Source organism: Rattus norvegicus, chromosome 7 (assembly GCF_021556685.1).
Source record: "Rattus norvegicus strain SHRSP/BbbUtx chromosome 7, alternate assembly SHRSP_T2T, whole genome shotgun sequence".
Lineage (NCBI taxonomy): Eukaryota > Metazoa > Chordata > Mammalia > Rodentia > Muridae > Rattus > Rattus norvegicus.
The window spans coordinates 140,435,265-140,449,296 of NC_141540.1; the positions used below are offsets into that span (position 1 = coordinate 140,435,265).

A 14,032-nucleotide genomic window follows, 5' to 3' on the forward strand; every position below is an offset into this window, starting at 1 on the left:
AGCCATGGGTGGTGGCACAGGCCCCAGGCTCTTAGACCAAGCTTCTCAGGGAACTGAGGCAAGAGGATCCCAAGTTCCATGCTGGGCAGGCTTTGTGGTTTCAAAGCCCATGCTATTCCCAGTGAGCTCTCTCTGCCTCATGCTTATATCAAGATGTGAACGCTCAACTCCTACTCCAACACTTGCCCGGGGCCGCCACGTTGACCATGGACTCTAACCTTCTAGAACTGCGAGTCCCAAATTAAACACGTTCTTTTAGAAGTTGCCTTGGTCATGTTGTCTGATCACAGCCAATAGAAAAATAACTAAGACAGACGTCGGTATCAAAAACGGCATTTCCTCTGTGATTTACCCATGGGGGGCTATCGAAGGCTTCAAACACCAGCCTTATCTATTACTGACAAGTACCGTCAGGTCTGCTGGGTCATACAGTCCAAGTGGCAGGACCTATTGAAGAGCCTTCTCCTGCTCTAGGCCCCGCTCAAAGCTAACAGCTTTCCTAACACACCCAGGTGAGGAATGTGCTGGTTCCAGACTCCAAATCCGGCCGCTAAGCTTTGAGCTCCTTTCTTGGAGGTGGGAGAGGCCAGGTGCACTAATTGCCTTTCCCTTAGAAGGAACATCTCTGCCTACCCCACACCACGGGACTCCTAGGAATCTCACTGAGGTAGAAGGCCCTTGAGTTTTAGTTGGATTTATTTCCCCGTCCTCTGATGTACGTATGTATTACCAACAAGTCCAAATGGCTGCTGCGTCCTGCCCACCTGGTCCAACTAACATAGTTTCTTTTTTATTGCCAAAATGAGACAACATGACCAGGCAGCTTCTCAAAGAAAGTATTTAATTTAGGTCTCATGATTCCAGGGGGTTAGAGTTCATGACCATCAAAATGGGGAATGTGACAGTAGGCCAGCAGACATGGCGCTGGGGAAGGAGCTAAGAGCTCACATCTTGATCCACAAGCAGGAGGGAATGACGGCTAATTGGGGAAATAGCATGGGCTTTTGAGACGTCAAAGCCCAAGTGGCACACCTCCTCCAACAAGGCCACACCTCCTAATCCTTCCCAAAAAGTTCCACCAACTGAGGACCAAGTATTTGAATACATGAGCCTATGGAAACCATTCTCATTCAAACCACCACAGGGAGGGAGGGCAGGGGACCAACTGAGATGGTAGAGGCTTGCCTAGTGTTTGCATGAAGCCCTGGGTCCTATCTCCAGCCCTGCACAGCTTGCTCCTATACCCTGGAGGTGGAGGCAGGAGTGTCCTTAGTTCAAGGTCATCCTTCCCTACATAATTAGTTCAAAGCCAGCTGGGATAGAAGTGACATCTTGTCTCAAGGGGTGGGGTGGGGTGGGAGGTGGAGAGGTGGGAATACTGGCACATTCCCGTAATCCCAGCTCTTGGGAGATAGAAGCAGGAAGATCAAGAGTTCATGTTATCCTCAGCTACTTGGCAAGTTCAAGACTAGTGTGCGCTCCAGAAGATGCTGTCTTTAAAACTTGAAGCATAAACCAACAGGATAAACAAACAAAGCATTGTCTGAGGGGCTGGGACAAAGCTCCGTGCTAAAGAGCTTGTCTCCAGGCAGAAGGCTCTGGCTTTGATCCCCAGAGCTGCATCAAAGGACAGCAACAAATTGTTCCCCTGTTTTCTAAACCGTTATGTTTCCTGACCGTCGAGTCTCTCGGCTTAACTGGTATGCCCAGCCGCTTCTGTTTCTTTACCAATTCGGTCCCTTCTATTTGGCTAGTGTGTACCGTCCTCACTCAGGGCTGTGGTTTCATTCTTCTTTTAAATCATAGGGATATAGTTTAAAGGCATAGCTTGAAGGATTTTGCGCTGGGATACCTTACACTGTAACAGTACGTACTGTTGGTCTATACTCTCACGGACACAAAACACCTCCAATACTTGAGGTGAGTGCCATCCCACAGGAGTCTGCGGTTTTTCTTTTTTTCAGAGCTGGGGACCGAACCCAGGGCCTTGCGCTTCCTAGGTAAGCGCTCTACCACTGAGCTAAATCCCCAGCCCCGAGTCTGTGGTTTTTCTAGTGATGAGGCCGAGTTTCACTTCTCTTAAACATCCCGGGCGTTGTACTTACCCTCCTCGACGTCTCAGGGTGACCTACTTTTGCTCGTGATCACCCGTGAGTCATGTTGCGATGGGCGTTTCTTTTTCTTTGCTGTGTGCTAACTCATTATATTCATAGAATGCAACTTATTTAGACGTTCTACTACTGCTAGACATTTGGGTTGTCACCGGTTTGGGGCTGTTATAAATAGAGAGGCTGTGAACATTCTTCTTCCTGGTTTTTTGGTTGACACGTGTACTCACTCCTCTTGGGTTTGGGAGTAGGAGCTATGGTTAAGTCATAAGGTAGGATTCTATTTAGCTTCCGTGGACAGTGCCAGATCAGGCCGCTTTTTCTCTCTTCCCATCTTTCTTTTTTAACTCCGTATTCTATTCCTGTGCAGTCACACCTTCGCTCATGACTTTGAATACCATCTACACGGTGCCGGCTCCAGGTCTCAGGCCAGCTCTCTTCTCAGAGCTTCAACTCCAGTGGCCAATTTTCCATTAACGTCTTTACTCAGGGGGCCTCGAAGCTCCTGAAAGCCATCGGGTGCAGAACCAAACTCATATCGTCTTACTTCTCCAACAAGTCCTCTCTCCCTTGAGTGTCTGCTCTGGAGAGAGCCCCACCAGTTCCACAGGCCCTCCCTGACACCTCATCCCCTCATCTGCCTTGACAGACCCTGCCAAGGACTGACAAGATCTGCAGCTTCATTCGTAATCTCTCCTTCTCTCTCCCTCTCTTTCTGTTTTGTTTGTTTGTTTGTTTTTTGAGACGGGGTCTCGTGTTGCCAGGTTAGCCTGAAAGTCACTGTGGATCCAAGAATGGCTTTGAACTGGTCCTCCTGCCTCAGCCTCCCAAGTGCTGGAATTATAGGTGTACACAGCACACCCAGCCAAAACCTAGCTTTGATTATCTCCAATCCTTCAACAGAGAGCGTACATTACTATTGGACCAGGAGTCTTACAAGGCCCGGTGACTTGGTTTCCCTTTTCTCCTTTCTAGCCACATAGCCTCTGTTTAAGCCCTCAGTCTCTTGTTTGAAACACACATGTGGCGGGGCCTGGGGACAGACAGACAGACAGACACCTTACAGGGGGCAGACATGTCAAACCTTACTTCTCAGGAAACTTTACTGATTCCCAGTCTGATTTAGGCTCCCCCGTCCTCCGCCCCAGGAATATTCTCATAACGTTCCTCATAGTTTGATTTGTAAATGTTTTAAATCATAAGTCTGATACGGGCAGGATCCAGCCCACGATTTGTTCCCCAGAAGCGAGGTAGAAAGAAGGCATTTACAGGTAGATGACCTCATTTTAACTGACAGCCCTTTGTTTGTTTGTTTCCTGGCTTGCTTTTGTGCTATTTTTGAACTATTTGCTCTGGCTATCCTAGAACTCACTCTGTAGACCAGGCTGACCTAGAACTCACAGAGATTTGCCTGCCTCTGCCTTTACAAGTGTGCACCATCAGTCCCAACTCCAATATTAGTACTCGCTGCTCATTAGGAGACTTGAATTGGTTTTTGTGGCTCAGCACTGTGTGTGTGTGTATGTGTGTGTGTGTGTGTGTGTGTTATTTGTGTGTCATGAGTTCATGTATGTGCGTGTGTGTACACATGTGTGTGCATGCATATGTGTACCTGTGTGCATGTGCATTATGTATGTGTTATGCATGTGTGTATATGTATGAGTGTGCATGCATGTGTGTGAGTGTATATGCATGATGTGTACATGTGTGTACATGTGTGTGCATGTGTGTGTGCATGTGTATGTATGTGTGCATGTATGTTATGCATGAATGTATATAAGCACACCTGCTCACGTGTGCCTGTGTAGAAGCCAGAGGTCAGTGCTGGGTGTCCTTGTCCATCTCTACAATGGGCTAGAATAAATTATTCTACTTTGTTACATGCATTTGTATTTTACACGTATGTCTGTGTACCATGGAAAAAGATGTGAAATCCCCAGGAACTGGAATTATAAACAGTTGTGAGTGCCCTGTGGGTGCTGGAATCGGACCCAGGTCCTCTGAGGCGTATCCAGGGCTCTTGCCTGCTGAGCCCCTTCATTTATCTTTGAGACAGATTCTCTCACCGAACCTGAAGCTCATGGATTAGCGAGGACCCAGTTAGCCATTGAGCTCCAGAGAATCCGCCTGTCTCCACCTCCCCAGTGCTGGGATTTTACTAAACATTGCCCAGATGTGGAAGGAGGTGAGATTCAGAAGGGATGCAGAGAAAGTAAGAAAGAACTCAGTTGACACACTTAGCGGTGGGGGAGGACTCGGGGAAGAGGCTCATCCGTGAATGGAAAGCCCTGAGTCATTACTCACTGACTTGTTTTTACTTTATGTATGTGGAGATTTATAGACGAGGTCACCCAGCCTCTGGAATCCATATAAGGACACATGGACAAGAGTGCACACACATATGCACATATATACTACTACATATATACTAGCTCTGGCTGGCCTAGAACTTGTGATGTAGACCAGGCTGGCCTCAGACTCACAGATCTGCAGCCCGACCTCCCGAGTCCTAGGATTGAAGATGTGTGTGTGACCAGGCTGAGCTATTTGTTCATTTTGAAGCAGGGTCTTGTGTGTCTCATGGAGGCCTCAAATTCACTCTGTAGCTGAGATCACCTCCTGGTCCTCCAGCCTCTTCCTCTCAAGTGCTGGGATCACAGCATGTGTGCAGAGGGAATGAATCCAGGAGCTCATTCAGCAAGCACTCCACAGCTGAGCCCCATCCTCAACCCAGGGCCCAGAATGGAGTGTAGGTCTGTGTTTGTGTGCACTTGATCGTCTCCTCATGGGCTGCTGTGTATGTCCACAGCCTGGGTTCCCTGTGTGCATAGTCCCTGTGTGTACACTGTCTCTGTGTGTGCACAGTCTGTGTGTGTGTCCACAACCTGTGTGTGTGCACAGTCTCTCTGTGTATGTCCACAGTCTCTCTGTATATGTCCATAGTCTGTGTGTATCCACAGTCTCTGTATGTGCAGTCTCTGTGTGCACAGTCTGTGTGTGTGCACAGTCTCTGTGTGCAGTCTGTGTATGTACAGTCTGTGTGTGTGTCCATAGTTTGTGTGTGTGCAGTCTCTGTGTATGCACAGTCTGTGTGTGTACACAGTCTCTATGTGCACAGTCTGTGGTGTATCCACAGTCTGTGTGTGTGCACAGTCTCTGTATGTGCAGTCTCTGTGTGCACAGTCTCTGTGTGTGCAGTCTTTGTATGTGCACAGTCTGTGTGTGTGTCTATAGTTTGTGTGTGCGCAGTCTGTGTGTGCACAGTCTGTGTGCACATTCTGTGTGTGTTCACTGGCCTTCTTACCTTACCATTACTGAAAAACATTGAATGTGCCTTTTTGAATGAAATGAAATTGAAAGGGAATTTGAAGGAATGAGGGGAGAGGGAATGGGGGAGGGAAAGTATAGGGATCTGACTGTGTGCATACTTATGTATGGGTGACCATGTGCATGCATGTGTCTGTGTGTATGTGTGTGCATGTGTGTGAATATGGTAGGAGTATGTGCATCTACATTGGTGTATGTGTGTGCGTGCATCTCCATGCCTGTGTGTTGCTGTATAGGAAGGAGTGCATGGTAGTCTTGGTGTAGGTGTGAGGGGGAGTTATGTCAGCTCAGTGTCCTCTAAAGCTGCTGTCCCTCTTTACAGCCTCCTCTCTGGGGGTAAACTCTCACCCTGAAGCTCCCTCTGCCTTAGTTTCCTCTTGTGAATCTAGGATATCTGAAGGAGGGAGACAGTGCCCTCTAGTGGGCAAGAGGTAGATGGGCAACTAGGGTCAACCACAGCCCGCACCCCTCAAGCCAAAGCCTCTGAAACTGAAGGGCAGCAAAGCAGACCCTGCCAGGCGAGAACTAAAGCCTGGAAGGTAGGAGAATGGCAGGTAGGAGAAAGATGTCCATGAGGCAGCGGACAGAAAGGAAGGGCACCCATGGATTTGTACAAGAGAGGATAACAGTTAAAGGTGACTGATCTCTCCTCATACCCAGACCCTCTTGTGGGTTTTTGTTTTGTACCACATCTCTCTATCTCGTTTGTGTATGGGTGCATTTGAGAGGTTAGAGGACAACGTGTGGACGTCAGTCCTCTCCTCCGGCCACCTAAGTTCTGGGGATCAAACCTAGGTGCAGGCTTGTCCGCAAGTGCCTACCTTTACTGCGGCCACCTTACCCATCCTCTTTGACGTTAGTCTTACCTTCTTTTTCCTTGAGGTAGCCTCTCCGCCTCAACCACTCCCCCTCACGGACTCTGCGTTCACGTCTGAAATGTCCTGTGTAGTGACTGACCCTGAGGCAGCCATCAGAGAAGATATGAATAGGGTATTGAGAAAGGACCAGGGAGCTGGCACGGTGGTGTGGACCCATAAACCCAGCTGCTTGGGAGGTGAGGCAGAAAGACAACTGGAGCCTAGGAGTTAGGGACAGCAACACAGTGAGAGCCTGTCTCTTTAGAAAGATCAGAGGGGAGATAGCTCAGCACTGAGAAGCACGGCTGCTCTTCCAGAGGATGCTTGGCCCCTTCCCAGTGCCCATGTAGCTGCTCTCAACCAGCTTCCGGTGGTCTGGGACTCCAGTTCCAAGGGATCCTCTTCTGACCCTCTTAGTGTGACACACATTGTGGTGCACAGTCACACAGGCAGACAAAAACGCACAGACCTAAATAAAACAACAAATTTTTAAAAAAATGATCAGAGGAAGCAGACATGGTCGTATACCTTTATCTTAGCACATGGGAGGCAGACGCAGCTGGATCTCTGTGATTGACAGGAGAAATGCCAGGCCAGCCTGGGCTACAGAGTGAGACCATGATGATGATGGCGATGATGGTGATGATGGTGGTGGTAGTGATGATGATGTTGATGATAATGATGACAACAACATCAGCATCAGAGGGCCAGCAAGTTGACTCAGCAGGCAAAAGCGGGGATTCAAGCCACTGTGCCCGGCTCCAGGCTTGAATTTGGTTCTGAGAGCCCAATGTGAAAAAGAAAACTGATGTCTAAAAACTGTCTTCCGACCATCACACTCCTCCACTCACATGCATGATAATAATAAATAAAATAAAAGAGATGAGGAAGAAAATGAGGCAGAGCTGAGCAGGAGTCCTGGGCTGTAAGAATGTGAGTGAGCTTAGTGGGCCTGGGAGGGTTGTGGCAGCTGGATGTTGGGCTGGGTGCTAGGCTGGATGTTGGGCTGGATGTTGGACTGGGTGTTAGGCTGGGTGCTAGGCTGGATGCTGGGCTGGGTGCTGGGCTGGGTGCTGGGCTGGGTACTAGGCTGGATGTTGGGCTGGATGTTGGACTGGGTGTTAGGCTGGGTGCTAGGCTGGATGCTGGGCTGGGTGCTGGGCTGGGTGCTGGGCTGGGTGTTAGGCTGGGTGCTAGGCTGGGTGCTGGGCTGGATGCTGGGCTGGGTGCTAGGCTGGGTGCTAGGCTGGATGCTGGGCTGGATGCTGGGCTGGATGCTGGGCTGGGGAGCAGTATAAGTAATGAGAGTACCATGCACAGAGCTATCGGGGAGTGAGCTTTACCATGAGGCACTGAGGAGTTTTAAGCCAGGGGCAGGGAGGTGGGAATGGGCAGGATTGCATAACTGAACTGAAAGTGCGGACATGGGGAGACTGAGAGACTACTAGTTGGGAGACCATCGTTCAGAGGGGAAGAACTGAGACAGTCTAAGGGGAATGGAAGACTGGAGAGGGACTGGGCCGAGGCTTTCTCCTCTTCTGGGGTTCCTTTTACCCAGCTAAGGATAAAGCTGGGCAAGGCTGGAAGCTGCACTCCTGTCAGCTCTTCTAGAACCCAGCACCTGCCCCTCACCCCAACACATCCCAGGTTCTCTCCCACAAACCAGCAGGGAATAGGAAGTCCCTAGTAGACTTGTTCAGCCTAGACCTACTCCTGGCCCTGCTGAGAAAGAGTTAATCTGCTTTGGCCCCCTTCTCTGTCTCTCTGTGTTCCTGTCTGTCTGTCTGTCTGTCTGTCTGTCTGTCTGTCTCTGTCTCCTCTGTCTCCTCTCTCTCTCTCCATCTCTTTCTTTCCCTCCCCTTCCTCCCTCCCTCTTTCCCTTTCCTCTTCTAGGTCACCTTCTTGGCCCTAGAGACTTGGCTGCTGGCTCAAGTTCCTCAACCAGTGGCCTTGGGTGACCAGAGCACACACCGAGGCCAGGGGCTAGGGTAGGGATTGGTCCATTAAGAGCAGAGGGAGCCTCAGTACTGAGGGGCACATAATGCTAGGGTTTGGGAGGAGCTTTCAAGTTAGTTCCCAACACTGTTCACCTGCCCCAGGCCCTTCTGTTTCCCCACTGGTCACAGTTCCTTCCACCCTCCGGAGGAGAGCCTCTCACATACCCCTTCTAAACTGGCTTTGTTTTGTTTTGTTTTTAGTGGGGAGGACAAACTGTGGAGGCGGTGATAGCATTCTGTTCAGTCAGCAAGCTTTTCCCCTTCAGGAGTCCCTCCCCCAGTGCTGGGAACTGGTCAGACATGAGTCTGTGGTCACTGAGAAACATCTGCTAATGGAACCTGGGCTGCCCCACAAGCCACAAAAAAAACGGGGTGGGGGGATGAGACCTAAGTGTGCTGAGCTTTGGGGAAGGATGAGGACCTAAAATAGAACTGTAGGTTAGGAGGAGAATGGGAGATTGAGACTAGCTGTGGGTCAAGGAATGACAAGGGGTATTGGAGGCTCGGGGAGTAACAAAGTAAACTGGGCAGGCAGGGAGTAACAAAGTAAAGGGGGAAGGCATGGGAAGGTAACTAAGTATCAAAGAAATGATAAAAGTAAACAGAGGCTGAGGGTGGGCTAGGAGATGGGGGCGGGGTCATCAATGAAACAACGGAGGGACTGTGAGTGGAGAGGAATTGAGAGAGCCTGCCTGCAGAAGGCCTGAGGCTTGGAGAGCCCAGAACCCGGGCTAGATCAAGTGAGAGTAAAGGGAGCCAGAAAAACTGAGGGACATTGGGGGGGGCTTGGGGGTGACAGCATGCATTGTGTCCTAGTAGAGGGCAGCAACTGAGGTCATCCTGGCAGTGAGAGGAGTGGGCGTCACCTCACCTGAGGAGAGGGTAACAAGATCCCAAACCCTCATCCTGCCGAAGCCAGTGTCAGACAAAGGTCTTCAGCTCTCCTCATCCCTGGCAGTGCCCCCCCTCTCTTAGCAGTTCTCCATCAATTATTCATCCTCGGCACAGACCACGCCCTCTCTAGCAGAGCAGTCTGGTCCTCCTCCCCATGCCCTGCCCCAGCTCAGCCACACTGCCACAGAGGCTCTGGTGAGGAAGGACAGACAGCTGGACCGGCGCAGACCTAGCCGAAGTCCAACCTCCGTCCCTTCTGGTGGCTTCTTCCTGTCTCCTGAACAAGATGCCCATCCAGATCTTTTGTTCTGTGTCATTCTCCTCTGGAGAGGAGGCCCCGGGATCCATGGCAGATATCTGGGGTCCCCACCACCACCGGCAGCAGCAGGACAGCTCAGAATCGGAAGAAGAGGAAGAGAAGGAAATGGAGGCAGGGTCGGAGTTGGATGAGGGTGATGACTCACCTAGGGACTTGGTGGCCTTCGCCAACAGCTGTACCCTCCATGGTGCCAGCCATGTGTTTGTGGAAGGGGGCCCAGGGCCAAGGCAGGCCTTATGGGCAGTGGCCTTTGTCATAGCACTGGGTGCCTTCCTGTGCCAGGTAGGGGACCGCGTTGCTTATTACCTCAGCTACCCACACGTGACTTTGCTAGACGAAGTGGCCACCACGGAGCTGGTCTTCCCAGCTGTCACCTTCTGCAACACCAATGCCGTGCGGTTGTCCCAGCTCAGCTACCCTGACTTGCTCTACCTGGCCCCCATGCTAGGACTGGATGAGAGTGATGACCCCGGGGTGCCCCTTGCTCCTCCTGGCCCAGAGGCTTTCTCCGGGGAGCCTTTTAACCTCCATCGTTTCTATAATCGCTCTTGCCACCGGCTGGAGGACATGCTGCTCTATTGTTCCTACTGTGGGGGCCCCTGTGGTCCCCACAACTTCTCAGTGGTGAGTGGGACCCATGCTTACCACAACACCCCAAGAGTCTAGCCACCATTCTCTCTGCCCATCAGCTCCTGAGACTGGGGCTGGTAACCGCTGAACCCGACCTAGCCTGGTCCTGAGCTCACCTGGGATGCCAGAGTCTGCAGCTAGCACAGCTCTTCCTCGTTGGGTCTTGAAATATGTCCCTACCAGTAATTAGTGTTGTTCTGATGCCTAGAATATCCTCTAGTCTCATCTGCTGTTCTCCAGACCTCTCCATGGCCCCGAACCTTGCTCTAGCTGTGAAGTCAATCTTTGACCTGCTAGGGGCTGCCTATGACTGGGCAGTGGTTGGCTATCATCCCTGGGGTAATAGTTGGGGGGGGTGGAGCCACCGTTTCTGGAGTGCAGAATGGGGTCATAGGTGGAGAGGGCAGAGCCCCTTCATACAGACACCTCTGTCAGCAGAGCTCACATCCTCACTTGGTCTCTTGTGCTTTTTCCTATGGGAGAGTCCATCCCCAACTAGCTCTGTGTGTGTGTGTGTGTGTGTGTGTGTGTGTGTGTGTGTGTGTATGATCCACATGTCTGTCAGTGACGTTGGGAAACTTCTAAATCAGAGTCCTTGCTCCCAGCTCTCATTCAGTGGCCAGCACTGGAAGAAGCCATCACTGGAAAATATCACCTTTCCCCATTGGTTCCCCTACCCGGAGGTGAAGGGAATTTCTAGATACAGAGCCAGTGGCCAGCCGCATCCCACCATCTCCCCAGATCAGCCTATAGTCCAGTCTAGCCTGATGCCCCTCTAGCCCATGTATATTTCAGATGCCTGGCCTTTCCCTTCCATACCCACTGCTCTGTGCCCTACCATGTAGGAGTAGATGGGGGTTATCCCAGTCCCTGAAGTGATTGTAACCTGGTGTTTTGGGCCATTGGGCCTCAGCGAGGGCAGAAGATACAGGATCTTCTAACAAGGAAAGTATCTCCTTTGAGGCCCTCTGAGCTCTACAAGCACCGGAATCTGCCATGCCTTGGTGTTTGGTCCAGGAGGGAGGGAAAGTGATGTGTTGGATGTGTTTGGTTCTTGCCTTGGTGACTGGGACTGCTCACAGGTTCTGCTGATAATGGGACAATGGTGGACACGAGAGAGGGAAGAGACTGAGAGGCTTAGCTTTGAGGGGCTTAGGTGTGGAGGAAGGACTTGGAAGGATTTTTAACTGAGGGGTGAAATCCCAAAGCAAGATCTAAAGATCTGTTTCAGAAGGCCTCAGAGGTTTAGCAGTCACAGGTCATGGTGACAACGGTGCATGTTAGGGTCCTAGCAAGAGGAAGATTGTTCCTTGATAGTTCAGTTGAAAAGACTTTCACGAAGGGGCTATTTGCAAAGCTGCGTGCAGGATTAAGGAAGCCAGTGAGGGGTGGGGGGAGGATGGAGCTAGCCTTAGTGGGAAATTGTTATCGCTCCAAGGCTGAAGGAGCACAAAAGGAGTCCTCCCAGCAAGGGTGACAATTGTGGAGGACCTAAGCCACTGCCTGGTTAGAGAGGCAGAGAGGGGATCAGTACTCCGTTCTCTGTCTGTGTCCGATCCCTTGTGGTTCTCACTGGTTAAGCCCGATCGGAAGCTCATCCTGCTGGCAAAACTCTCATGCTCTCTACTCTGCCTTCCACCAGGTCTTCACTCGGTATGGGAAGTGTTACACATTCAACTCGGGCCAAGATGGGCGGCCACGGCTGAAGACCATGAAAGGTGGGACTGGCAATGGCCTGGAGATCATGCTGGACATTCAGCAAGATGAATATTTGCCTGTGTGGGGAGAGACCGGTATGTCCGTCTGCTTAAGAACACCCTCCCTGGGCCCGCCTGGCCCCAAACTCAATTAGGGCTCCACTGTGCAGCCCTGGCACCAAATTCAGACACGTCCCCTTTCTCCCAAGATCTCACCATGTCTGTCTTTGCCCCTATGTGACTTCCGCACTCTCGGTTCCCTGGCTCCTCCTTCCTGGTTTAGTTACTCTCCAAGGTAACCAGGCATCCTCTTCCATCAGTGGCCGCCACTCACTCTATAAATAACTCCCTCTCTTCTTGGACTGCCTGGCTGTCTGGTCTCAGGGGACTTGGGGGCAGAGAGATGAGGAGAAAAGAGAAGGGGATGAGGAGAGATGGAGAGGGCCTGAGCCAGTGACAGTCCAGGAGAGATTATCTGAAACAGCAAGATACATTGTAGACACCAGGTAAAAGAAGTCTGTAGGATCCAGAGGTCACTGGAGCACCATGGAGCTGCTAACACAGGAGGCTGAAGGTGTGCTTGGACCCTATCTCCTCCTTACCAAGTCCCAGTGGAGGCTGCTTCTTACCAGGAAGTTGTGGTGCCCCAGGCTCCTCCCAATTCTCATGCCTTCATCTTTACAGACGAGACATCCTTCGAAGCAGGCATCAAAGTGCAGATCCACAGTCAGGATGAACCCCCTTTCATCGACCAGCTGGGCTTTGGCGTGGCTCCAGGTTTCCAGACGTTTGTGTCTTGCCAGGAGCAGAGGGTGAGAAGCTGCAGCGGGTGTTGGGGAGTCAAGATGGAGTTCTGGGGACCGGGGAGACGGCTCAGTGGGTAAAGTGTTTATTATGCAAGCATGAAGATCTCAAGTGAGACCCCAACACACATGTAAACCAGAGTGGTGCACAGCTGTAACCCCAGTTCTGGGCTGGGCGTGCAGAGACAGATGGATCCTGAAGCTAGCTGGCCAGTGAGCTGCCCCAGATCCAGTAAGAGATTCTCTTTCATAAACAATAAGTAGAGGGAAATAGAGGAACATAGTCAACATCTACTTCTACTTCTGGACTATGTATGGGGCACAGACACACACACGTGCACACATACTTCACACACACATGCACACACACATGCACACACATGCACACACACACTTGACACATACACATGCACATGCACACATGCACACACACACGCACACACACACGCACACACATGCACACACACTTGACATGCACATGCACACGTGCACACACACATGCACACACACTTGACACATACACATGCACACATGCACAGACACACACTCACACACACATGCACACACACTTGACACACACACGCGCACACACATGCAGTAGTGGGTGATCAAGGATGGGAGGAACACTCAGTGAACTCTAAGACCTTAGAGGTCCAGGGGTAAGACTCCTGAGTTCTGTATCTTGCCAGAGAAGTCCATTAAGGGGAATTGGGGAGAAGCCCCCACACTTCCCCAGCTCCCCGGCTCTCCCAGCAGCTCATCTACCTGCCCTCACCCTGGGGCACCTGCAATGCTGTTACCATGGACTCGGATTTCTTCGACTCCTACAGCATCACTGCCTGCCGGATTGATTGCGAGACGCGTTACCTGGTGGAGAACTGCAACTGCCGTATGGTGCACATGCCAGGTCAGGCTCCAAGATTCCAAGCACAGCCCTGGGCTATCTCAGGCTACACTGCCTTCCCCTGTTCCCTGTCTGTATTTTCCTTCCTAACCCTGGTCCCTGGTCATTTAATTTCTTATGTTTCTCACTCTTGTCTCTCAGTTCCTGCCTTTGTCTATAGGGAGCGGGGGAAGGGTCTTTAAAGGGTGGAGTGTGAGAGTAGGTCACTTCCAGGGCACCAGGGATAGCTCATCCTACTGTCCCATCTCCCAGCTTCTGCCCTACACGGCACCAGACCCCTTTAATCTCTACTTGTCCTGTCTTCTTTGCTTTGTAGGGGACGCCCCATACTGCACTCCAGAGCAGTACAAGGAGTGTGCAGATCCTGCCCTGGGTGAGCGTCTCTGGCTTGGGACAGTTAGGGGGAGGGAAGGAAATGCTGTCTGTCCCATGCACAGGGCACTGAGATCAAGGTTGGACTTGATTGGACAATGGTTGTGCTTCTACCTGCATCTGC

At 51.3% G+C, this 14,032-nt stretch overlaps 1 protein-coding gene across 10 annotated transcripts in view; it reads left to right on the forward strand.

The window, feature by feature from the left end:
- Positions 1–14,032, forward strand: part of Asic1 (acid sensing ion channel subunit 1) — a 29,486-nt gene that overhangs the window by 11,416 nt on the left and 4,038 nt on the right. For 4 of the 10 annotated variants that reach the window (NM_001414903.1, XM_087559182.1, NM_024154.3 and 1 more), the window contains 4 exon segments: positions 11,775–11,925; positions 12,514–12,641; positions 13,389–13,539; positions 13,853–13,909. In NM_001414903.1, the coding sequence (NP_001401832.1) occupies positions 11,775–11,925; positions 12,514–12,641; positions 13,389–13,539; positions 13,853–13,909 (487 nt within the window). 10 annotated transcript variants of the gene reach the window in all.